Here is a 27,162-nt window from a genome sequence, read left to right on the forward strand (position 1 = left end):
TCCCAACAGGCCCTGCGCGCGCTCTCCCGTCTCCAGAATGGTAGCCGGCGTCGGCGCAAAGCATGGCGGGTACTGTAGTACGGTCCTTCCTGGGGCGGAAAAACTGCCGAAGGTTCGTCACGTGCAGGAGCATTTTGAGTGTATGTCTTCATCATCCCGCTTGTGGTTAGTTCCCCTGATGTATTTATTTTAAATTAGTTCTGAGGTCTGTCTGTCTGTCTAAGGAGAATGTTTTCAGAATTCTTTGACTTTGCTTTCTATAAGTACTTCGGCTTAGTGGAATATAAAATTGTTCTAAGCGTATTCTAATCTTTTGCTGGTATATTTTATTAACAAACATAAAAAAGACGTTTAAATTTTTTTTTTATTGGTTATTTCCCTCCAGCCAGAAACAGTTACCTTATTTTCCATAAATGTATCACTTGAATAGTACATATTTGAATAATACAACCATTTTGTGGGCTTTGTAATCCCATTAATCAAGACCTACCAGTAGGGAACATTTAGAGTGCATTCAGAAAGTATGAAATACATGAAAGCCCTGAAGAAGCTTCTTGGATGAGAAGCAAAACGTCTTCAAAGAAAAAAACCCAGAAAGTTCAGTTGCCTCTTAAAGAGGGACAACCTTGGGACAACCATGATCTGGATGACTGAGAAGCTCCATAAACATGAAAGCCCACTTAGAGTTTGTTTCACAGTTATTTGGAAACTCTAAGCAGGCTTTTATGTGTTTTGCACGGAGGAGAGTCTTCCATCTAGCTATAAAGCTATAAAGTCCAGATCAGTGGAGGGCTGCAATGATGGTTGTCCTTCTGGAACTCTATCCTATCTCCACACGGGATCTCTGGAGCTCAGTCTGAGTGACCATTGGGTTCTTGGTCACTTCTCTTACTAAGGCCCTTCTCTTCCGATTGCTCAGTTTGACTGGGCAATCAACTCTTGGAAAGAGTCCTTGGTTGCACCAAACTTCTTCCATCTGAGAATTATGGAGGCCACTATGCTCTTAGGAACCTTCAGTGCAGCAGAAATTTTACTGTAGCCTTCCCCAGATCTGTGCCTTGCAATAATCCTGTCTCTGAGCTCTGCAGGCTTTTGCTCTGCTACAGTATGCATTGTCAGCTGTGACGCCTTCTATAGAGAGGTGTGTGCCTTTCCAAATCAGGTCCAATCGATTTATCACAGGTCCGACTCCATTTCAAGGTATAGAAACATGTCAGCAACGATCAAGAGAAATGGGAGGCACCAGAGCTAAATCTCATGTGCTGTTGCAAAGGCTCTGAATACTTCGGCCAATGTAATTATTTCAGTTTTCTTTCTTTTTAATACATTTATAGACATTTCTAAAATTCTGTTTTCACTTTGTCATTATGAACTACTGAATGTAGATTTGTTGTCCCCAATTTGGGTCTGAGCCTGGTGCTGAGGCCAATGAAGGACACCAGATGTGAGGTGCAGGTTTTGTTTTCTTTTATTGGAATGCTCTATAAAAAGGGATCCTGGCCAAAATGCCAAGAGCCCAGAACAAAGGATTATACAATTTCACTAAAGCAGAAGGTGGGACAAGGTGGGATAATAAGAAATATCATGTAATAAACATTCTAGTAACCATCTAACAATTTGTTCTATTAGTCTCTAGCCTAACAAACCTTGTAAACCTTGGCTAATGAATGCTCCAGGAATTATCTAATGCACATTTTATTTGCTCCAGGCCATCTCTACTCCTAACTTTTAGCTTAGTTATTATGCAGGATGTCTAACTCTTTGTTACTGTTAGGAGTCTTCTAATCACCTAGAATTGCTACAAATATTACACATGCATATTCTCTGTGACTAAGCATTCTTTGTTCTTGACAGACAGACCACAATTACAGGCTTCCCGGTTTTCTTTCAACTGTAGGCCATAACCTGCTTTTTTTTTCCAGCAACCGGCCCATCAGAATAATGAGGGGGAAAAATGAATTTCAACAACCCTTTTTGTTCCTTTTTCTATCTGATTCTCCCTTCTGTGATCCTCCCTTCTGCTTCTTCCTAGTATTATAATTGCTTTTCAAATTACTCTTTTTTTGGTTGTTGCTTCAGTGCTTAAGTTTTTAACTCCCTTCCCCTCCTTTCCCTTTTTTGCCCCGCTTAAAGTTGCTTGGTCATTAAAGGTGGCTTCTTCTTTATCCCGCCCTTCTTGTTCTGCCAGCGTTTCTTGTTGTTTTTCATAGTTCAAAATCTCCATTTCTAAAAATTGAAATATGAAGCCAAAAGATCCTCTTCTGTCTTGTGCTTCTTCTTTTTGTTCTTTAAGTTTCATTTTTAACTCTTCAAGGAGTGATGCCATTTTAAAAAAATTTAAACAACCCCCAATTGATTTTATTTTGTTTCATTAGGATTCATCATCCAAAATTCCAGGAATCATCCAATAATCCAAAACTGTTTCTTGCTTCTTTTCTCACTTTCTCTTTCCAGGGGTTTTGTTATCTTGTAACAAAGTTTCAGCTACGGTGTATCTTTTGCAAGCCTTGTTAAAATTCCACTATCGATTTTTTTTAAGTTCCAGGTGGTCTCCTCCATTTTCCAGATTCCACCTCCTTGTTTCCTTTTTCCCTCTGCTTTCTTTCTTTTTTAAAGAAAGTTTTTAAATTATCTAAGAATTTTTATCCTTTTGACAGTTTATTTTCAGCTAAAAATAGCCTATTAATGTTAAAGTGGATTAGTATCAATATCTTATTCGAATCCCTTCTTCTTAACGTTCCAAGACAGTTAAAACTGTCAATGTGAGAGAAAAAAAAAGGTAATTCCGTCCTTTCCCTTTCTCTTTCGCACGCTTGAGATCTTTTTTAGGAATAGTATTAGTCTTTAAAATTCAGGTTCCAGGTACCTTAAATAGATGTTCTCCATTCAACTCTGTCAGTCAAGCTTTCTCCTTTAAACTTCCTCCTGCACAGTCTTGTTTGGTCGGGTTCTTCTTTGAGGTGGCCATTTCTGACCACCGCTGCAACCGCCTTCGGGAAAGGGAGTAATGGCCAGCTGAGGAGGAGAGATGTGGCTCTCCTCAATCCAGCTGATAGCTCCCCCTTCTTCACCACCTCTACGGGGTGGCTTCAACCCCGAATCTGGACGGCTCGGGGCACTCCAGCAGCGAGCACAGATCAAAACTGCTCACGATTGTGGATTTCGGTCCATCACCGAAGAAGGCCAAACCAGAAGTCCTGGATTAGGGTAAGAACTCTTAATGCCTTTTTGGCTATGTAGTTACAGTGGGCTCTAGCAGTTAGATCATTAGAGATGAGTATTCCAAGGTCCTTTACAGAGCTTGGATCATCAACAAGGTCTTGACTGTTCAGCTTGTATTTTATTTTCTGATTTTTTTTGCCAATATGTGAGACAGAGCATTTATTTGTTGAGATTTGAAGTTGTCATTTGTTTGACCATTCTGATACATAGTCGAGGTCTTTTTTAAGTGTAGCAGTATTGTTTGTGGTGTTGAATAGCTTTACATCGTCAGCGAAGAGAACGCAGTAGCTCTTAATATGATTACAGAGGTCATTTATGTAGAGTATGAAGAGAGTTGGTCCTAGAACACTGCCTTGGGGACACCACTGTTGACAGGTACAGAATTTGATAGAACGCTCCCAATTTTGACCATTTGTTGTCTGTTTGACAGGAATGCTTCTATCCAGTTATGCAGGTGTCCAGAGATACCATAATATTTTAGTTTTAGGAGGAGTTTGTTGTGTACCACTGAATCAAAGGCTTTACAGAAGTCTGTGTAGATTGCGTCTATTGCTTTGCCCTGATCGAGTTTACAGTGTAAGAGTTGCAGATTACAGGATAGTTTTTTTCTGAAACCAAATTGTTTATTAGAGAGTAGGTTGTTTTGTCTCTAAGTGGAGGATAATGGATTGGTTAATAATTAATTCCATGACTTTACAGGTGATGCAGCATAAAGAGATTGGTCTGTAATTTTCAACTAGGCTGGGGTCTCTCTTTTTGAAGATGGGGATGACCATGGCTTGTGACCATAGGTTTGGCAAGGAGCTGGTCCTGAAAGATTTTTTCATAACATTCACTTGATGATCGCAATGAAAAAAAGTTGTAAAATTGGGTCAGTCAGATGATGACTCATTTTATGTAACAACTTATAACCATAATTGCTAGGCTCAGCTAGGCAATCACAAGTCAAGGACTAACTGTATCATAGCTGAACCATCATTGAATTAGCATGGATCCAAACTGAGTATCTTACTGAAAGTGTAAGGAAGCGACTTAACCCTTGGATATTTTTCTTTGCCAATTAAGTATCTGCAGTTTCCTAAAACAAATTTATGTAAACTTAAAATATTTAATGATAAATAAGATAAAAGTACTATATTGTGATAAAAGCATCAAAATTTACAAAAGCAGAGCAAGCTAAATATTGTAGCCCAATAGTTTTAAATCATATTGGATGAAAAAAGTTGCAGTTCACAAATATATACTTTTTAATAAAGTATGTCGGTACAGCCAGAACATAATAAAGAAGAATCTACCAGATTTTTCTCATTTGGGATTCAGTAGTATTGAGGGGGGGTTGTGCAGAACTTGAGTGTCTCGAAGGTAAGTAGTTTGCCAAGGCTATTTATGTGGCTGTCGAGAACCCCCTTGGCTGGAGCTCCACATTATAAACACTGCAGCATTTTTAGTTTCGTTTCAAGCTCTCACTGAGCATAATAGAAAGCTATGCAAGGGAAAACACTATAAATGTGACTTCATATGTCAGACGTCTTTTCTATTGCATCCAGCTCAGGCTATTGAATGGGTATGTATATAATTTGAGATGGTTTGTAGTGAATTATGCATTCGCTTCTGAGCTGTAACTATTTTAATTGTTTATGGGTTATAATACATTGGGTTTCTTTGCATATCATGTTATTTCCACTTATGCTTAATATTAGATACAGCATACTTAAAGTCGCTGACATCTTTTTGGAATAATTTAATAGATTTTGAAACTGATTGTTTTAGGAAACTGATTGTTTTATGGTGACATTGGACTTGGGATATTGCTTGGAGAATATTTTGTAAAAACTGAATTTACTATTATCCTGATATTAAGGACTGGATTCAAAAGATGTATAATTTATTTAGTTCAAAAAGGAAATATTATCTATTGATCAAAAAAGAATGTAGTATGTTTTCCTTTTGCATAGATTAAAAAAGAATGTGTTTGGATTTCTGTTGAATAGTTCATGGATACTTTCCCCGTCGGTCCCAAAACCTTTAAAATTGACTTCTAAGGCATGGATTCTAAGGCAACATAGGAACTCTTCAACTTATAATCATAAGTGAGACCAAAATTTCTGTTGTTAAGTGAAACATTTGTTAAGTGAGTTTTGCTCCATTTTACAACCTTTGTTGCCACAGTTGTTAAGTGAATCACTTCAGTTGTTAAGTTAGTAATAGTGTTGTGAAGTGTATATGGCTTTCCCATTAACTTTGCTTGCCAAAGGTGATCAGTTGACCCTGAGACGTTGCAATCAACATATAAATATGACCTAGTTGCCAAGCAGTTGAATTTTGATCACGTGACTACGGGATGCTGCAATGGTCATAAGTGTGTGAAATGGTCACAAGTTACTTTTTTCAGTGCTGTTGTAACTTTGAATTGTCATGAACGAACTGTTGTAAGTCAAAGACTACTTGTACAGCAAGTGGAAAAATATAAGCATGAAAGTGTAATTTGGTAAATAAAAGAAAGTGGAACTAGATGGTAAGATTTTCAAAACCAGCAAACCAATACTTTATCCAAATAATAGGATATTTTTGTAAAGGTTGTTCTATCTTCTAGAACTGGTTTCTCGCAGTTCTAGACCCTCTATCTCTAGTATGGTGATCTCTAGCTGGAGTTTAATTTCTATTTTCGCTAGCCAGAATTTGACAACTGATGGCAAGTAGTCCAGCTAACTGAAATGAAATTATCTGTAGATTGGGGTTGAATGATAGGTAGACAGGTAGCTGCAAAAATGAACTCCAACCTGTATTTTTTCACCTTGTGTTCACAATATTTTTAATTCTTTAGTTTTATTGTATGTTTGATTAATCTGTTGCTTTCTCCTTATCCCTATCAAATCTCTTCCCTTCTTCTGTTTTTTTTAATGGACTTGATTGTGCTCTTCTGCATGCCATAGGGTTTATATAATGAAAAATTGCTTTTTTCAGCAAAATCTGGGCGGGTAAATTAAGTTAGAAGATTGGGCTGAATTGGTCTGACTCTTGCACACACCTTCATTGTCTTTTTTCCTTTTTTCATTATAGTTCAGCAGGTTTTCTAAGCGTGATCCAATGGAGCTGCGTGATTATCAGTGGGAGGTCATTGGGCCTGCTTTGGAAGGAAAGAATATAATCATATGGCTGCCAACAGGTGCAGGAAAGACTCGAGCTGCTGTCTATGTTTGTAAGAAGCACTTGGAGAGTCAAGACAAGAACAAGGTGGTTGTGTTAGTCAACACAGTAAGTACCAGTAGATAGAGGGTGGTGGAAGATCATTTTCCAAAGCCCACGGCCTCTTGGATTACAAACACCTCAGAGATGAAATACTTGGGACCTCAAACAAGTAGAACATCTCTGTTTATTATAAAAGCATCCCCTTTTCTAGGTTTCTGCACAAGTTAGAACAAAGTAACAGCGTTTTTTTCTTCAGACACGTGTACGCCTGAAGAAAAGGGAGTTGCTTTAACAGAAAAGAGTTGTGCTCTTTCCAGTTCAAAAACACCTCTTCCAAAACATTTTGGAAACGTGCATGGCCTAATGGTGCCTGTTTTATCCCCTGGAAAATGTTTCACTGCAGCAACTTTGTCTTGGCAGGTACCTCTAGTCGACCAACATCTGAAGAATGAATTCAGTTTCTTACAAAGTCAATTCCAAATTACCTCTGTTTATGGTGATAGTCTCCAGAAGCTATTCTTCTCAGATATGGTAAAGAGCCATGACTTGATAATTTGCACAGCCCAAATCCTGTATAATGCCCTCAACAGCCAAGAAGAGGAAATGCATGTGGAATTGACTGGTGAGTAGTGAATGGTAGGGTAATGGGAAGGTACTGTGCTTCACAGAAATATAATGTCTGCCATAGCCTGGAGTTCGATACTGATTGGGCCCAAGATTGACTTGGCCTTCCAACCTTCTGAGGCAGGTAAAATGAAGATCCAGATGGTTGAGGACATATGCTGACATTTTATAGCATCCAGAGAATGCTATAAAGCACTATGGAGCAATATATAAGTCTAAGTGCTATTGCTATTGCTGTAATATGACTTGTTATAATAGTTTTGCTCATTGTTTTCAGATTAAATATAACAACCCATCAAAATATGCTCTTGTTTTATAATTGCGTAATAATTACTGTATTTTTAGGAGTACAAGACGCACCTTTTCCATCCCCAAAAGTGGATAGAAATGTCTGTGTGTCTTATACAGCAAATGTTGCTGAAGCTCCACCCACCTGGCCGCCCCCACCCTTTGGCCTCTGCCTTCCAGAAATTTGCCTCCTGGCAGCAAACAGAAAACAGTTTGTTTCAGCTTCAGCACAGCCTGATGAGCTCAAGCAACTGATTGGATCAGCCTCCAATGATCAGCTGTTTCAGGCCGCAGAGATTGCCATTGCCTATTGCCACCTCCGTGCGTCCCTTTTTCGACCTCTGCATCCAATTTTTGGCCTCCACGCACCCCATTTTCCGCCTGTTCTGATCCCTGCCACCTGGAATGGGCCAAAAATGGGGCACACAGAGGCCGAAAATAGGGCACAAGGAGGCTGAAAACGGAATACAGAGGCCAAAAATGGGGCACGTGGAGGCGGCAATAGGCTATGGCAATCCCTGTAGCCTGAAACAGCTGATCATTGGGAGACTGATCCAACTGACAACGAGCTGCTTAAGCTAATCAGGTTGTGCTAAAGCTGAAACAGGCTGTTTGCTGTTTGCTGCAAGGAGGCAAATTGCTGGGAGGCAATTTTTTTTTCTCTTGTTTTCCTCCCCCAAAACTAGGTGCGTCTTATACTTCAGAGAGTCTTATACTCTGAAAAATATAGTAAATACAAGCTCACACAACCTATACTCAGCATTCTATTGAATCATTTTTAAGACCTATCTACTCTAGAGACATGAAATTTATGGTTCCTAGGGCATATGTAAGTCTTTTGCTTCTGGACTGCAGATAGCAATCAAGTTATAAGGAGCTGCCTCGGATTCCTGTTCCTCAGCCAGATCACTTTATTTCTTGGAATACAGGTGGCCCTCAACTTATGACCATAGTTGAGCCCAGGATTTCCTTTGCTAAGCAAGACAGCTGTCAAGTTAATTTTACGACCTTTCTTGCCACCGTTGTTAAGTGAATCACTGCAGTTGTTAAATTAATAACATGGTTGTTCGATGAATCTGGCTTTCCAGTTGACTTTGCTTGCAAAGAGAAAATCATACGACCCCAGGATACCGCAACCATCATAAATATGAACCTGTTGCCAAGAATCCTAATTTTGATCATATGATCACAGAGATGCTGCAACGGTCTTAAGTGTGAAAAACGGTCATAAGTCACTTTTTTCAGTGCTGTTGTAACTTTGAACAGACACTAAGTGAATGTTGTTGATTGAGGACTCTCTATACATAAAATCTATTTATTAGAGCCTATAGAAAAAAGTGTTCTGGAGAAGGAGTAAAACCATTGTCATGGTTTTTGGTTTCTTTGTCTAAAGCAGGTTATAGCAGATTCACAGTAGAACATTACTGGAACAGTCAGTCTCTTCACGAACAGGGAGCAGCAGCATACAGTAATAATCCAGTTTTAGCTGTGAATCTCCCATTCAAGCTCACTGTTTGTCTCTATTGTCCCAAAGATGCTTTTGCAAGAGGCAATTGTACTTTTCGGTTTTTCTTTGAAGACATTTCGCTTCTCATACAAGAAGCTTCTTCAGCTCTGACTGGATGGTGGGGAATGGAAAGATTTATACTCCTTGCAGACAGCTGGTCATTTGCATTCTTTGAGTGAGTTGTTAAGGTCACCTGGAGGTTTATCTGAATAGTGAAAATGGGCATGGAGCCTTCTTGGGACTGTTAAAAGGACTGTGTTGTAGATTTAGAGATAGATGATGTCACTGAGAGAGGACTGTTCAGTTTTGACATAGATGGCCTTTTTGTCTCCTCTTTTAAACCAGAGGTCCTCTCTGTCCAAAATGTGGACTTTGCTGTCTTCAAAAGAGAGACCTTTGTCTTTTAAATGCAGATGGACTGCTGAATCTAGTCCTGATGGGTTTCTTCTCCTATGTAGTGCCATATGTTTATGAAGTGATTGTTTTGTATTGTCTCCATTGTCACCTTTTGAACATCGCCCTATGATCACCAATAGAGCAACTTGGAACACCCAGAAATTAGCAGATCTTCCTTCTGAGAATAGGGAAAGCCTTTGTGGAATCTTCCACAATCTTGGGATAATTTATTCACTATCAAAGTCCTATCAAAGAAAAGGAGGTGAATCATATTTGAAAATTACATTTTTTTGAGAGCCTAGCAAAGAATGAAACACAAATTACATTTCAATTTAGCCATATTTCAGGTTGGATTCCTCACTGAGAACTCTGTAACCAGAAACTGACCTAATTTTTCTTGGAAGTAAAATGGATAATGAAGTAAATGTAAAGGGATTCCTTTCAATGGTTAGCCAAGTTTGATCAAGAATAATTGGGAACAGAACCTCTCCATTTCCTCTTCTATGTTACATTGTATGTCCACTCTTCTCTAAATCCAGTTGCCAAGTAGCTTTTTAGAGTTAGTGCTATATAACTAAAAAGTTACACCACATGATTGCAAAGCTCTGTTATGCTGAGTGACAGCTCCATGGACCTTCGTTTTTGCTAAAAAACGAAACCAAGAACAGGTTTTAACTGGAGCTCCAACCAAGGGGGATCCTGACAGCCACAAAATAGGTTTTGCAATCCACTTGCAGTAGAGATATTCTGCCTCTTGAACAGTCCTCCCAATGTTGTAGAATCCTAAATGTGAAGAAACTAATACAGCGGCCCCAAACCTTTTGGGCACCAGGGACCGTTTTTTTTCCCACAGATCAGAGGGGGTGTGGTTTTGCATGCTGCCTGCATCCCATGGTTGAGGCTTCTCTTGTTTACCCGGCCCAGTTCCTGGCATGCCATGGTCTGGTACTAGTCCACAGACCGGGGGTTGGGGACCCCTAAATTCTAATTCTGATTTAGCTAGGAAGCCAGCTGGGTTACTTTGGGCCTGTTACTTTCTCTTAGCCCTAGAAAGAAGGCTATAGGACAAGGGTCTTCAAACTTGGCAAGTTTAAGACTTGTGGACTTCAACTCCCAGAATTCCTGAGCTAACATGACTGGAGGAGGAAATCTGGGAGTTGAAGTCCACAAGTCTTAAAGCTGTCAAGTTTGAAGACCCCTGCTATAAGAAACCACTTCAGAAAATGTTGCCAAGAAAAATGCAGGGACTTTTTTAGGCAGTCACCAAGGGTTAAACTAACTCAAAGGCACAAAGAACATAATATGACTATTTCCCCACGATAGCGCAAGTCGAGGGGTGGTGAACAGGCCACAGCCTGGTAGTGGGCTGCAGTTCACAGGTTGGGGACCCCCGATATAGACACAATATAGCATTTGACAGGTTTTTTCCCCAAGGCTTTCACTGTTATCCTACCAAGTACTAGTCTATGCTTTATTTCCTGACTGTGGGTGCTTTACTGCTGATAATCAGTCCTGAAAGGCAGGCGCTATCTCCTTCTCCAGTATCAATTACAAGGCTAGTTGCTGTTAGAGTTATCATTAATTTGGTCTTTGTGTTTTAGTCCCAGCTTTTTTCACTGTGCTCCTTGTCTTTCATGACTAAAGCTTCCAGACTATTTCCATTTTCATCTATTAAACTGTGTTGAGTACAGTATAAGCCAGTGGTCGGGGAACAGGGGTAAATTACCCCAAATGGGGTAAAAGTGAAAATCTGGGGTAATGAGGAGGTTGCGCTGGCCAATGGCGGAACTATCGGCATAGCAGCAGTTATTACGGTCCATTATAGCACGGACGGCCAGTGTCAGTGTGTGTTAGTGTCACCGCATCCTCCTCCTCTGCTCTGCTCCCCCCCCCCGCTCTCTCAGTGGACTGCTCCAGCGTTTACTTGTATGGCGCAAGCGCTGTAGAGAGAGCGGGTACTGGGGGGTCATCTGGCTACTGACTACTCTAACCAGACGGAGCGCGTGCCGGAGAGGGAAGGGTGGGGGCAGGGGGCGAAGGCGGTCGGTCTGAAGCTTTCCGGGACAAGCCTAACTTGAAGGCGAGGGGTGGCGGAGCGCGCACGTGCCAGCGCAGCTGTGGGCGAGGGCACTGGAAGGCCGCCCGCTGCCGTTAACCCAAACGACTGCTGCCGCGCTCGGCTCTCTTATGGGAGCATCTCAGTTTACACGCCGTTTTTAAAGAGCCGAAGTCTAAACCGCGCGCCCCGACTGACGTAGCCCCAGCGCTGCCTGCCGCGAGCTCGCAGCTCCTGCCGCTGCACGCCGGAGGTCGCGTTTGCTTCAGCCAGCCAAAACTCGAGCTGGACTGAAACCGGGAGGCGCGGGGGGAGACGGGGAGGACAGGGGAGGGCTTCTGGCGCTGTCGCGGTTCGTGTCTCTGGAGCCCGCGAAAACAAGTCGGGGCGCTGAGAGGCCGAGCGAGCAGGTTCCCTCCTCCCTCTTCCCTCCCTGGCGGCTTTTTGTGCCAAACGGGAAAAGGTCGGTTTGGCTGGCAGCAGCTCAAGTGTCCGAGGCGATGGCCATTTGCGCAATTAAGGCGGCTGAGATAAAAGGTTGTTTTCTTCCGCTCCCCACCCATCTCTGGAGCCACCTGGAGTAGTTTGCCTTACTCGGATTGCCAATTTTCCGCGCTCTCTCTGCAGACGCGTCTATAAAAGTTGGAAGGTGGCGCGAAGTCAGCAGGTGCAGCCACAGAGAGTGCAGTACAGAAGAAGCCTGCTCTGTCATCCAAAGAGATTCGCATTACAGAAGCCCCTCGAGCTGCACGTTGGAGACGATTCCTAATGCTAAGTTTCCTCCCTGAACGATCAATTAGCCAGAGAAGCGGTGGGATCCCCTTTACTGGCTGGGTTCAAGCACAGGCTGGAGGCAGTCACTTGCATTCCTTTGCATTCCTGACAGAACATAAAAGTTGACTTCTGTGGCCTAAATCGCTTTTTTTTTTTACTGTCAATATTTTTATGAAACTTTCTGAATTGCTGAGCTGAAGTGTTTTGACATGGAAGTTTGTTGTGCCTATTGCCAATTTGAAGACAGTCTCTACTGCCTTTGTTTTGAATAGAAATTGGCAATAGCCACAACAAATTTATTTATTTATTTGATTTGTCAATTGCTTACAAGATAATAGGTATAAGTATAAACATAATTATGAATACATGAAATGGATACATATAAGAAAATAAAAGGAAACAATAGGACAGGGAAGGTAGACGTTGGTGCACTTATGCACACCCCCTACAGACTTCTTAGGAAAGGGGTGAGGGACTGGTGTATTTGAATTCAAAATGTTATTGGATGTATGATTTCCTTACTTTCAAATCAAGGGGGTAACGTCTGCGTTTATAAATTTTTTGGGGGGTAAGAGGTAAAAAAGTTCCCTGACCCCTGGTATAAGCACAAGTTGTTGTTTCCATCCCATTTTAAAGGCATGCTCTTCAATCCAGCTTTTCCTCAATGCATATTCAGCACGCAGTTTCAATAAATAGGAAAGATTATAAAGCCTTTTCCCACTTCTTGCTGACCTGCCAATCTTTTCTTCAGGTACCAGAAGGATTGTGGCTTTCTATCCTATGTACAGGTTTCACATAAGCGCAAAGAGTTAGCAATAGCACTTAGACTTATATACTGCTCCGAAATGCTTTACAGAACTCTCTGAGCAGTTTGTTCTGGGATTTCCGTTTTTCTAAGCCCTGTTCATAGAGTGACATGATTGACACATCCAAAGGCCTTGCTACAATGAATGGAGGACATATTGACATATTTTGGGTATTTTTTATTTTTATTTGGGTGCAATTCAAGGTGCTGGTTGTCACTTTTAAAGCCCTTCATGGCTTGGATCCAGGTTATCTGAGGAAACATCTCTTGCCAGTGACATTGACCCAACCCATTAGAGCGAGGAGGCAGGGAATGTTGCGGGTCCCATCCCTGAGGGAGATACACCTGATGGGACCCAGAAGAAGGGCCTTCTCCATGGTGGCTCCGTCTCTCTGGAATATCATTGCCCCAGAGATTACAATGGCCCCCACTCTAACACTCTTTCGGGAGGTTTTTGAACGTCACTAAATTAATTGTTGTATGTCAAGGACTACCTATACTCTCCAATTCAGCAAATATTCCTGAATAAGGACATTCTCTTCCCACAAGCAGTCCATTAAAAGAAGAATGCACTATAATTAGGGTAAAAGCTGTTTATCCCTTTCTATATGTTGTGCAGATTTCTCTCTATTGGTGATTGATGAGTGTCACCACACTCACAAAGGAACTGTTTATAACAAGATTATGGAGGACTACCTGGACCGCAAGTTGAAAGGCCAACAGGGTTTACCTCAGATTTTGGGACTCACAGCCTCTCTAGGTACTGGAAGTTCAAACACCCTGGAAGCAGCTAAGGCCCACATCCTGGAGGTGAGTCTGATGGAAGACACTTAGCTCAAGTATTGGTAGTTTGGTGGCATTATGGGTTCCTCTCTTTTCCCTCGCATAGTCATAAGTTTGGAGTTTGCTCTGCATTGCAAACACAGTTCTCTTTCATACCGATAATAGGATTTTCAAAGAGCATATACCATGTTTCCCGGAAAAGAAGACCTATCCAAAAAATAAGCCCTAGCCTGTTTTTTATGTGTGCACCTTTTACGTGTAACCCAAAAATAAGCTCTAGTGAAGAGGGGTGGGCATGGCCAGCATAAGAGGTGGTGAGCACACCTGGGGCAACTGTGTCTAGCAGCAGCCACAGCCCACGCAGCACAGGTGAGCTGATTATCTGTGCAAGCAGCAGGCGGCTTTTAAAGCCTTGCATGAGTTGACACCCAATACCCATAGGACCTTCACTCCTACTGAGACTTGCTCCTTTCTGTGCAAACTACAAAAGAAAATAAGGACCCAGGACAATACTTCCTCACTGGCTCCAAAGTAAGGCATGCCTCCAACGTCTTGGCTTCAAGAAGCTCCTGAGCATTTTGTCGCTGATGGTACTTGGGCTGTTTAATTAGATAGCAATAGCAATAGTACTTAAACTTATATACAGCTTTATAGTGCTTTACAGCCCACTCTAAGCGGTTTACCCCCAACATATTGCCCCCAGCAATTTTGGGTCCTCATTTTACCCACCTCAGAAGGATGGAAGGCTGAGTCAACCTTGAGCCTGGTGAAATTTGAACTGCCAAATTGCAGGCAGCTGGCTGCAGCAGAAGGTAGCTTGCAGTACTGCACTCTAACCACTGCGCCACCAAGGCTCTCTAATAATTATAATAATTATAATTATATAATATATAAATATAAATAATATGATAATTCAAATTGAATGGGATAGCTGTTATTTTTATTGATAAGGATTATTATTATAATTGACTCCAAATCCTTGTGAACTGGGCAGCCCATAATTCATGGCATGTATAAATAAACAGGCAAATTTGTTTTCATCTCTTTCTACCACCGCATCACTTAAAGGCACTCCAACTTGCCTTTGAGACCAGTTGGTTTACCCCCTATTTCCTGAAGTAGTCACACAGCTGTGCTAATTCTTTCCAGATCTGTGCTAACCTGGATGCTGAAAGAATTATGTCAATCAATAAACAGAATTCGTCTCTTGATTGTCATGTTCCATGTCCCAAGAAACAGTACGATCTGGCAGAACCAAGGTTGCAGGTAAGATCACCAGGAATCTCTTAAGGAACTTTTGAAAAAAAATGAATGGGCAGTGTAGATGAGAAGGTTAACATTTCCTCCCACTCCACCTTTCTCGTTTTATCATCTCCAGGACCCATTTGGAGAAAAGCTCCGGGAGATAATGACCCAGATTTATACTTACCTAAATGTATCTGACATTACTACGAACTTTGGTACCAAGTACTTTGAGCAGCAAGTTGTGGAGCTTGAAATGAAAGGTGAGTATCCCATAGGAGGCTTTGTAATAGCAATAGCAGTTAGAGTTATATACCCTTTCACAGTGCTTTACAGCCCTCTCTAAGCCGTTTACAGAGTCAACCTATTGCCCCCAACAATTTTGGGTCCTCATTTTACCCATCTTGGAAGGATGGAAGGCTGAGTCAACCTTGAGCCTGGTGGGATTTGAACTGCCAAATTGTAGGCAGCTGGCTGCAGAAGTAGCTTGCAGTACTGCACTCTAACCACTGCATCACAGAGGTAATTCAGGCTGTCCTCAACTTACAACAGTTCATTTAGTGACTGTGCAAAGTTACAATGGCACTGAAAAGAGTGACTTCTGACCAGTTTTCACATGACCATTGCAGCATCCCCATGGACATGGGATCAAAATTTAGGTGCTTAGCAACTGACTCATATTTGTGAGTCAGATTAATGGAAAGATCATGTGACAGACCATTATCCTGACATTTGCTGTCTTTGTGGTGTTAAGGAGCAAAAGAATGTTGCCAAAAAACCCGAGTTTGTGCCCTGCATCTGCGGAAATACAATGATGCCCTGCTGACCAATGAAACCGTGCGCATGATTGATGCCTTCAATATGCTGGATGAGTTTTACCAAATAGAACAAGCTACTAAGAAATTAACACAAGAAAGCGAACAATATCTTTTCCAGCTCTTTAATGGTAAGTGTCTGTCAGTAAAGGAAATTGTAGAAGAAAAGAAGGGACGGGGTAGTCTCACATTGGTGGAGTTGATGGTGTCATTTTTCTGATCCAGAGTGAATTCCTAGATATCCGTTCGTCCCTTAGGTGAAAAATGACAACAATGCCAAAAAATCCATAGAATTATAGAACTAGAAGGAGCATCCTTTTAATTCAGCCTGCCATGTATTTTGAAAGCCAGAAAAGTCTACAGAGTAGTCTGGTTGCCAGCAATTGCTAATTCGTGTAGGTTTAGTTTAGTTTTGTAGCAACGTTTCGGCAGAATCTCATCTGCCATCATCAGGCTTCTGTATAGTATTCATCATATATATATATATATATATGTGTGTGTGTGTGTTTTCTGAGGTTTTCGCGGGTATTTATATGTGGATCTTTGGTTGTTCGGGTTTTCTCCCGCGTAAGATTCGAAGTATATAGGCAACGTTTCGATGAAGTCTCATTCATCATCTTCAGGCTTTTGTCTCCGGAGAGCCGGAGAGCCGGAGAGCCGGAGACAAGAGCCGGAGACAAAAGCCTGAAGATGATGAATGAAACGTTGCCTATATACTTCGAATCTTCGCGGAGAAAACCCGAACAACAAAGATCCACATATATATATATATATATATATATATATATATTTTCTTAAGTTTTCACGGTACTTACATGTATAGTATTCAGCTTTGTTCGGGTATTTTCCCGAACAGATGAACACAATACAGAAGCCTGATGATGGCAGATGAGATTCTGCCGAAATGTTGCTACAACTTTAAAAGCACAACTATAATGACATGGGAAAATACCCGAACAAAGCTGAATGCCATATATATATACATACATACATATATATAAACATTGCTGTGCTTCAGTGGTTAGATGGCCTAGACATTGATATTTGAACATAAATCTTTTAAATATTTATATATTATTGGGTTCTACTAGTCTAGTTGAAATGTTAATTTGTTTAGTCTTTCTTCCTAGGATTTACATTCTAATCTCTTGATCCAAATTGGCAGAACAAAAAAAAATTAGGGAACATTTCACTCTCCTTATACTGTAGTTCCCCATTCACCTTTTGTGAAGTATGTGCTGGATTAGTATAAAGAAGGGCATGGGATGCTGGGAAATGGTAAGGAGGAATATTGTTTGATAATAGCAGGAGGAGGAAATAGACGGGCTCCAACGGGAAGAAAAGTAGAATGGCTTGGAAGGAGGCAGGAATATTAAGTATGTTTGCCATCTTGATGTTTATAGAGATTCTCAGTCATCCAGGTCATGGTTGCCCAAAGGTACTTTTTCAAGAGGCAACTGAACTTTCTTTGTTTTTCCTTGAAGTTGTTTCGCTTCTCATTCAAGAAGCTTTTTCAGGTCTGACTGAATGGTGGGGAGGGTTTATACTCCTTGCAGTCAACTGGTCATTAGTACTCTTTCTGAGAATTGTTAAGGCTTGGTTTATCTGTGCCTTCAGGGTCACCTTGATGTACAACCTTTTTGGAACTGCTGAAAGAACTTTGTTGTACACAGGAGATAGGTAGTGTCATATCCTTCCCACTCTCTTGAGAGAAGGCTGTTCAGTTGTGACATAGATGGCCTCATTGGCCTCTCTTTCAAACCAGCAGGCCTCTCTGTCCAGAATGTGGACTTTGCTTTCTTCAAAAGAGAGACCTTTGTCTTTCAAATGCAGATGGACTGTTGAATCCTGTCCTGGTGTGTTTGTTCTCCTGTGTTGTGCCAAACGTCTTCAAGGAAAAACAAGGAAGTCCAGTTGTCTCTTCAGAAAGCACCTTTTTACCTACGTTAATCTTTTGGGTTAAATACTAACTAAGATACAGGATCAAGAAATATTATAGATACGTGTCAGATTCAGGAATGATTCTCTTGCCGCTCATCCATATTTGAGACCCCTTTGGTTTACAGAGAACAGGTTGTCTTTCTTGGCCCTTGCTAAAGACAGTCGCTACGAGAATCCCAAACTTGACAAGCTGCAACAAGTCCTGCAAGACCAGTTCCAAGAACTGAAGAGCTCACGGGGCATTGTGTTCACCTGGAGACGCCAGAGTGCTTATTCACTACATGAGTGGGTCCTGGGCAACCAGGCTTTGTGTGCACTTGGGATCAAGTCTGATGTTCTAACTGGGGTTGGCTCCAGCAGTCAGACAAAACACATGACGCAGGTAAGTCTACAAAAAAAATGTGGAAAAGCCTCTATCCCATTCCCAGATCTACTGTAAGTCTAATAGGGATGAGACCCCCCAAAAGACTGAAAGCCCATTCATAAGGGTATGCACTATGACAAAGGACATTTCTCCATGCATAATTTCATTTGATCTTGCAGGATCCAATCTGAATTGGTTATCAGGACCAGAGGTTTGTTCTTCCAAGCCTTTTGAGCTCCTACTGGAGCCCATCCTCAGGGCGGATCCAGCATGAGTCCAAAAGCTTGGAAGAAAAAAAACCTCTGATCCCAGTGACCGACTCAGATTGGATCCTGCAACATTACCCTTTTTCATTCATTTGATCTAGTAAATATTCTTTTCCAAATCAAGAATAGAAAATATCCAAGAAAAATTATTTGTCTTTAATTTGGTTTGGTTATGACCAAGCAAGGAATCTGGTCTGAAACAGAGAGCTAATTTGACAGGGAATAGCCTTTGCTCCTTACCTTAATTCTAAAAGTGAAATTAATGCTAAAGCCACAATGGACAGCTCAATTCCTTTGTTACTTGTACATGGTTCAACTGGCTAGTTAAACTTTAATGCATTAGTAATAATTGAGTACTGAGTCACGCCAAGTTATTTTTTAAAATATCTTCCCAGTTTTAGTGTGGAATAGAGCCCTGTTGGGTACATACATTTACTCAAAAATGTTTCACTCCGGCATTATTTAAGCAGGAAAAAATATTTAGGACCCCAGAAAACACATGACTTGGGGAACTTTGTCAGGGTATTTCCAAAACAATATAGTAAATATGTTCTGTAGTTTTCTGAACTACTGTAGTTTTAGCTTTTCTTGGCTAAGATAAAACAGAAGCTTTGCAGGGCAGACTGGATAGGAACCACAACCAGATTACTTTATTTTACTTTTTTGCTTCAGTGACAGAATCTTGGAAGTTTAAAAATTATATTTTTCCCTTCTTCACAACCAAGAGACTAGGGAGGGTCTTTGCCTCATCCACTATCCAGCTGTGGGTTATGGTGTTTCGTTACCTGATTGTTCCCTTTGCAAGGTCTCTTTGCCCAGTCTCCAAAGTCATTTTCACAACCATTACGTACATAAAAAAGAGCTTTGAATATCAGAAGTCTCACAAACATGATGGATTGATTTCTCATGGTTTGTAGCCTCATAGCTGAATATATCAAGGAACTCCAGCAGCAATTATCGCTATAGAAGTGATGTTTGGGGAAACTAAAGTTCTTTCTATGACAACTAATCTGTAATGGTGGGTCTCACGTACAAGCTATCATTTGATGCAACTTAGTCAAGAAGTTTACATTCACATTTCCCCATACTTTAAAGCACCTTTTTGCCTTTGAATTGAAAATATTGCACAGCCCTGAATTATAAGTACTGCTGGGGACACATCAACTCTTTAAATAGTCATTCCTTAAATCTGATTTTCTGCTCACCAAGGATGCCTTGGGTAGCTCCCAAGAGGAAATCTTAGCAAAGCGCAGACAGATAACAATTCTTACTACATTATATTACTATACAATACTACCGATGTTATTGATTTGTTTTATTAGGTTACTGCAAAAGAAGAGTAAATACAGTAACGCAATATGACATTTAAATCAAATTAAACATGCTATTATTTGGGCAAGACAGAAACTTAACACTGCAATGAAATCCTATGGCACAGAATGCCTTAAGAAAAAAGAAAGGCCTTGCCAGATGTAGTCTATACCAGGAATGGGGAACTATAGCCCCTTTATGACCTCTGGACTTCAACTCCCAGAATTCCTGAGCCAGCCATGCTCAGAATTCTGGGAATTTAAGTTCACAGTTCATAAAGGAACCATAGTTTCCCACCCCTGTCTATAGACTAGTTGAATAAGTTCTGGTAAAAGTGTTTCTGGGATTGAGCATCCCAATTTCACTCCAGGGTCAAATAAAAAAAGCCTTCTAATTTTGTCTTGGGTGTTTCTTTCAGCAAGAACAACAAGACGTTATCCAACGCTTCCGAAAAGGGCAACTCAACCTTCTTTTTTCTACCAGCGTGGCTGAGGAAGGGCTGGACATTCCTGAGTGTAATATCATAATCCGTTACGGGCTAATGACAAATGAAATTGCCATGATGCAGGTCAGTCAATTTTGAGAACCTTACTAAAATGCACCTTGACACCTGCAGAAGGAGTCTGGAAGGGAAAGAAGGGGTGTTGCTAATGCTGGGTCATTGAGAACAGTAAGAGTTCGACTGAAGGGTAGTTTTTGATTGATCCACGTATGTTCTTGATCAGGGGTCTCCAACCTTGGCCACTTCAAGACTTGTGGACTTCAACTCCCAGAATTCCTCAGCTTTGCTGGCTGAGGAATTCTGGGAGTTAAAGTCCACAAGTCTTAAAGTGGCCAAGGTTGGAGACCCCTGTTCTTGAGGACAAGTGGACCACTTGTGGGCTTGATCTTTGGAGATGAATGCAGGTGCTCTTCTTTTTCTTTCTTAAGGCCAGAGGCCGTGCCCGTGCCCCAAACAGCATCTGTTCTATTTTGGCCAAGACCAACAGCAAGGAGGTGGCCCGTGAGAGGCTTAATGAAACTTTGGAGATCCTAATGGAGAGTGCCATAAAATGGGTGCAGGAGATGCCTGAGGAAGAATACCACCAAAGGGTAAAAAGAACTTCCTGGAGCCCTTTTTTCTTTTTTTTTTTTTTTTTTTTTTTTTTTTTTTTTTTTTTTTTTTTTTTTTTTTTTTTTTTTTTTTTTTGGGGGAGACTTTGAGCTATTTGTTAAGGATTGGAACTCACGGAATCCCTAATTTGGAAGCCTAGTTTCAATGTTATCTTAGAGACATATCTGGATACTTATAAAAAGAATTGCAGGAAGTTTTAAGTACTGTAGTTCCGGTGGTGTGGAGTTCTTATCTGAACCATGGACTAGTTGAGGATCATAGAACATTACAGATGAACTTCAGGCTACTTACATGGATTTTGAAACAATACGTGCCAGAAGATTGGGGAGTTGTTTGATTTTACAACCACTATCAATTTTTAAAGAATCTTCCCTGACTTCTCCTTTTCTTTAAGAGAAAGCTGTTATAGGTCTTTTCTTCCATAGTTTGAGAAGTTACTGATTCAATGAGAGGTTTCCAATTCAAGTAGTCTGTGATGCAACTGAACACATATTTACAATTGGTAAATCATTTCCATAATCTGCTTAGCAACTGACTTTTATTTATGATGGTTGCAGTATCCCACAGTCACAAGAAGAGTCAATGGGGAAGTCAGCAGGGAAAATCACAAAATCACAAGTCACTTGGGTAAGACTTTCCCACTCTGCAGCAACCACCTCCAACCGTCCCCCCACTGGTGCAATAACTCACTGACTTGTTGTGCATCCTTGTACACAGTGCCACAGGCATCTCATGCTCATGTCATCAGCTCCTCACACATTCCTGCAGCAACCACTCCAAGCCCCTTCTTTCAGCATGTATACTCTCCTGCACCAGGCAGCAATCATCACTTACCTACATGTCAGTCTCCTTGCCAGCCATCTGGCACTTGCAATTTTTTTTTTTTTATTATTATTATTGTTGTTGTTGTTATCATCATCATTATTATCATTATCATTATTGTCAGAGTACAACATGTGTACATTGAGATTGGCTGAGCCTCCCTTCGTGCACACACACACACCCAACACAACTCACAGTGAGGACAGAAGTCCCTAATCCAGTCCCAATCTTATTACACTATGTGACCTTGTTGCACAATGCACCAGCCCTGCAAGACTATCATACTATGTTGGCATGAAGTTATTTTCCGTTCAGAAGTCTGACAGCCCATGGGTATTTCCTGCTGGCTTCCCCATTGATCTTGCTCATTGGAAGCTGGAAGGAAATTGCAAGGAAGTCCTTGCTTAACAACCCATGATAGTTGCTTAACAGTGGTAACTGGGAGTACTAGTCTTGCCATCACTTAGCAATCTTGGATACCTGCAGAATGAAGTCATACTGTACCATACATTCATATGCATGGAACACAGATTCTTTGATTCTTTCCAATAGATTGCAAAATTGCAGCATGAAGGCATGATCAGCAGGAAATTGCGGGATATCAAACTTGAGCAGCAGCGCCAGCTACACGATCCAGACAGTGTACTTTTCTGTTGCCTAAACTGCAACCTGGCCGTCTGCCGTGCAAGTGACCTGCGCAAAATAGAGAATATGCACCACATCAACATTAATCCCAACTTCAGGTGAGGAAAAGTAGAAGTGACTAGTTGCTCTATGCTTTTGGACTCTATTTATAACATTGGGAAGAGCCAATGGAGCAGTGGTTAGGATGCAGTATTGCTAAGCCAACTGCCAGGAGTTCAATTCCTTCAAGTCTGACCGACTCAAGGTTGACTCAACTGCCCATCTTTCCAAGGTCGATAAAATTGTTGGGGACAATATGCTGACTCTAAACCACTTAGAGATTACTGTAAACCACTATGAAATGGTGTGTGTGTGTGTGTGTGTGTTGCTAGTTCTATCGGGAAGCATATCTTGCTTTCTCCATTTAAACAAGTTTGTCCCAACTCTGCAGCAACCTTCTTCAAGTTGATGCCCTCCAAATAGTTTGTGAAATTACCTCTCATGAATGAGAGCTGAGAGAAATATCCAATATCTGAAGAGGGTAGAGAAAGCCAGTCCTTTAGCTTCACCATCAGTTTCTTGCAAAAGGTAACTTGGAACAGCTTACATACCTTTAACAAACCTGTCTATCTCAGGTCTATAAAAATGCCAAATACAGTCTGAACATCTGATTGACTGAGGCCAAATATAATAAATGTTATCTGCATGTAAATCCATATGTGTACAGAGGCACTACTTTCAACATAAGATGGGAAAAAGTTCAGCAAAGAACCCCCTTTCCAAAAACTGTCAGTCAGGGCTTGTTTTTTTTCAAGAATTGCACACTCAGCTGCCTTAGTAGTAAAAGATTACAGAATGCCCAATTGTTCTTTATGCAGCCTCTATTACAAAAAGTCACAAGATTGTGTGGCAATTTCCCGCCAATTCAAAGACTGGAAGCTAGGCAATTCCATCAGTTGTGAGAAATGTGGGCAGGTAAGCAGTTTGAGCTCATTTTTTTCTAAATATACTTATTTTGCTTGTTTCTGTGAAGAAATAAATGTTAGGGAGGAGAAAGTGGCAAGCCAGTGAGAAGGACTAGGTAGATGGATTTTGAATTTAATTTTTCAAATCAAACTTATTTCTAAAATCCCAAGGGTCATATTCTGTAAATATTCCATGCCTTAATTTGTTTCATGGCAGACCTCAGTAAAGTTTCCCTCCAATGATTGTTCCTTCTATTATTGTTGTTGTTTTGGGTTTCTGTAAAGGATGTTGCAGAATGTGTTCATCAAGGACAGGGATTTAACAGGCTTTATCTGTCTGTGGAAATTGGAATGTGAAGCCAAAGCTTGTTAAAGGTTTCAGAGAAGAAAGTGGGTCTCAGGTAAACTTCCACAATTTGGTGGTTGTGCATTTAGGAAAGCTTTGCATGGTCTTAGCTTGGCACAAGAACTCAGTAGATAATTATTAGGTAGTCTCTGGTTGAGATTATGCTTAAAGCCCTAATGCATGTTATTTTGATTTAGTTTGTCATCTTGGGTGAATCCAGCAATTCTAGTTTATCCAAGAAACCATGATTTAGCATAACATGTAACTCTCAGACTATTAAAAATGGGGTAGGGGCAGAGAACATCTGTCCTGTTAAATGCTATGTATCCTTGAAGAAAATCTCTAGCAGTCAATCTGTGGGTTCTGGAGGGAAGGGAAGGAGGGGGGGAGGAAGGAAGGAAGGAAGAAAGAAGAAGGAGAAGAATACAGGAGTATCCCTGTACGCTGGGATGGGCTTTTGCAATCTGCATTATTTCTGTTCTGCTCTTTGGTAAAATCAGGGCAGCTCAAACACTGGGAGATGAATTTTTCTATAGTTCACTGACATTTCCCTCAAAGGTGGAAATCTGTGTTGTGACTTACTTAACCTGGTAAAGAGGCTAAATGTATTTGTGTTCCTGCAGATTTGGGGAGTGGAAATGGTCCACCGGGATTTCATACTTCCAATGTTGGCCATTAAAAATTTTGTGGTGGAAACTCCCAATGGCCGCCAGAAAACCAGAAAATGGAGCAAAGTTACTTTTGAAATCAAGGCCTTTGATTATACTGAATATTGTAATATTACTTTTTAAACTTGATACACAACACTTGGCGGTTAAATGAAAAATAATTCAAAATAATGGAACGTGCTGCTTTTGGCTAATAAATATAGTACACCTTCTTTATCTAGTGAAAATTAGCAACCCCATTGAATGAATGCTGATTCAAAATAATTTGAAGTAGGCCTGCTGAACCTCTTCACTAATTCCAACCCTGAATTCTGGGGGCTTCTTTCTTCTTTAACTGTATTTGTGGGCTGTCTTGTCCCAAAATAAATGTTTGCAATGGGTGAAGGTACCCGGCTGTATAATTATTCTTCTTGTATTAAAGATCTGAATTGAGTTGGGAAGAGTACATGGCCTCCTCTTTGCAACTGGGTTTTTTTCTGAATGCCTTGAAAGAACATATAGTTTGCAACATTGACCGAAATGTCAAGTTCTAAACAAAATTCACGCTTTTTAGGCTGCAAGAATTGGAACTCATTTTGAAGCATTTCTACATCCAGCCTTCTTCACCTCTTACCCAAGCCATTTAAAAGTCCAGATAGCTAGTACTCATGATGCCTGGTTTCTCCCGAGAGGACAAAAAAGATAAAACTCTTTATTAATTTATCTGTTTTCCTTAACTTAGGCTGAAACTGCCACCTGGAAGAAGGGTGGGAAGTATTGTCACAATCGGGAAATTAGCTGTCCTCAATCATATCAGAACTTAACACGTGTCCAGAGACAACCAGAAAATTCATCCAATTGTGTTGTTCTGAAACGGATTCAAAAATCAGCTCAGTTATGGAGGGATTAAAACCCAGAGCTGCTTTTGAGCACATCCTATGTGGAAGCGCTCTCAGAGTCACAAATGCACTATAAGGCCTGGGAGATTACTGGAAGGAAGATAAACTAGAAGTTGCCTGTGGAGGCTTCCTGATTTGGAAAATCAAATAATGAGTAAGAAATTTTCAGAGAATGAAGAGGAAGAGAAGGTTCATACAGAACAGCTTCACGTAAACAGAAATCTACCTGGATTTCAAACAGAGGTCAGTCATCTTGTAATGCGTGGCAAATCTGCGAAAACTAGCTTATATTTTGGGAATACTAAAGTGTATGTAAATGAGGAAGGGGTTTAACAGATATTTCCCATCTCTCACACAACAACCTAATTGCATGTTCTGCTACTTACAGCTTGGTTTCTAAAGTAGATTTTGCAACACCTCAATCCTGTCTGGTAAATCATTCTTTTTTTCCCCAAGTTTGTAGATTGCCCCAATTGAGAAAAAAAAAGCCATTGATCAGATTTGTAATTTTATAATTGTCAAAGTTTCTAGCATCTCAATTGAAATTGTATGACATAAACATATCCATTTTGTCCCCCCAATAGGTGTTTTGTCTATGAGGTGTTTTCCTGAGATTAATCTTGTATATGGGCCTTCCAAGTCTTAGTCCAATAATAATAATTATTAGACCACACTGCTGCTGCTGTTATGCAGAGTATATTTTTAAGAAATAAGATATTTTTGTGTTTTACCCAGCCCAAATTATTCCTTGTTTTTGAAAATGAACTATAGCATTGCGTGCAGTTTACACATGATTCCATCATTAATACGGCCAGTCTTATTTTTATAAAAATATGAAACTCCACAATATGAAACTTGCAGAACAATTACTGATGGATTGTTGCTTTTATTTTACAGGATTACAAATTTCTTTAAAATTTTCAACAGAAATTAAAGTGCGTAATTTTACAGTAGTCCACTCCCACCATTATTAACCAAATATACATATATTACAGAAATGTATACAAATATCTGCAAATATTTTACATACATGTACATATTATCAATTGGTAAAGCTAAACACATTCACCATTTTAAATGTTACTTTTTCTTTCTTTCTTTTTTCCATATATTTTAGAATCTATTTGTGGTAAAGAAAAAAGTGAAAAAGCCCTTCTAGAAATCACTCTCTGAATAAATAGACGTATATTCCAAAGCATTACCTGTAATGTATTGTCCCCTAAGCTTGACTTGGTTATTATGTAGGCAGCATTCAAAGTATAATCCCCACAACCTTTAAGTCTACAATACTCCGAACACCTCTGTGAGTTTGGAATAAGATAGTTAATAGCTTTTACACACATCCAGTCTCCCATTCCAGGGCCTCCCTGCTTAACTGCAAAATGTCCTCGACTTGTGACCACAATGGAGTTCAAAATTTCCATTGCTAAGCAAGGCAGTTGTTACATCTCATTTTGTGACCCTTTTGCCACCGTTAAGCGAATCCCTACAGGGATTAAGTGAATTTTGCAGTTGTTAAGCAAATCTGGCTTCTCCCTACTGACTTTGCTTGTCAGAAGCTGGATGGGAAGGTTGCAAATTGTGATACGCATGACCCCAGGACAACACAACTGTCATAAAGACATGCTAGTTGCCAAGTGCCCAAATTCTGATCACGTGACCATGATTGTGTGGAAAATATCACACATCACTTTTTTCAGTGCTTATTGTGACTTCAAAGAGTCACCAAACGAATGGTTATAAATCTAGGATTACCTTTATCGCCACTCAATATAGTGAATTTACAAACAGATGAGCTTCTGAATTATTATTTTTTTTTTGGAGAAGGTAAGTTTGGTTTGCTATAGTGGGTAATACAAATTACTATCAGCCTGTTCTTTGCTAGGATACTGTGAGAAAAATCTTCTACTTCTCTGTTGATTTACCACAAATATTGTATGCATCTAATAGAACCCCACATAGAAGACAAGAAAATATATATACACTTTTTTTCTCTAAAAATTCAAAAGCAATTGCTTCAACAATGAACTAGCGAAAACAGTACCTCTACTCTTTAGGAATGGGAGCAGAACAAATTAAACAAGCCAGTTTCAAAGTGACACTGAAAATATATACAATGGGGACTTGCTGATTAATGTTTAAATATTCTGCAAAATATTGTA

At 40.4% G+C, this 27,162-nt stretch overlaps 1 protein-coding gene across 9 annotated transcripts; it reads left to right on the forward strand.

Annotated features, from left to right (window-relative positions):
- Positions 1 to 39: 39 nt before the first annotated feature.
- DHX58 (DExH-box helicase 58) lies at positions 40 to 26,076 on the forward strand. 9 transcript variants are annotated; one of them, XM_087934996.1, is made up of 13 exons: positions 40 to 165; positions 6,283 to 6,477; positions 6,832 to 7,033; positions 13,481 to 13,671; positions 14,794 to 14,910; positions 15,023 to 15,149; positions 15,641 to 15,832; positions 17,768 to 18,024; positions 20,002 to 20,151; positions 20,514 to 20,675; positions 22,072 to 22,262; positions 23,022 to 23,118; positions 24,078 to 24,510. In XM_087934996.1, exons 2-13 carry the CDS (start codon positions 6,310 to 6,312, stop codon positions 24,243 to 24,245), a joined length of 2,022 nt encoding a protein of 673 aa, XP_087791122.1. In that variant the 5' UTR covers positions 40 to 165; positions 6,283 to 6,309; the 3' UTR covers positions 24,246 to 24,510. The 9 variants fall into 9 exon arrangements, with proteins under 9 accessions (XP_087791122.1, XP_087791124.1, XP_087791125.1 ...); XM_087934998.1 differs by lacking the exon at positions 24,078 to 24,510 and adding an exon at positions 24,844 to 26,076 and having other exon boundaries at positions 43 to 165; XM_087934999.1 differs by lacking the exon at positions 24,078 to 24,510 and adding an exon at positions 24,676 to 24,837 and having other exon boundaries at positions 43 to 165.
- Positions 26,077 to 27,162: the final 1,086 nt, after the last annotated feature.

This window comes from Pseudonaja textilis, chromosome 5 (genome assembly GCF_049901715.1).
Source record: "Pseudonaja textilis isolate UNSWEBS1 chromosome 5, rPseTex1.2, whole genome shotgun sequence".
Classification (NCBI taxonomy): Eukaryota; Metazoa; Chordata; class Lepidosauria; order Squamata; family Elapidae; genus Pseudonaja; species Pseudonaja textilis.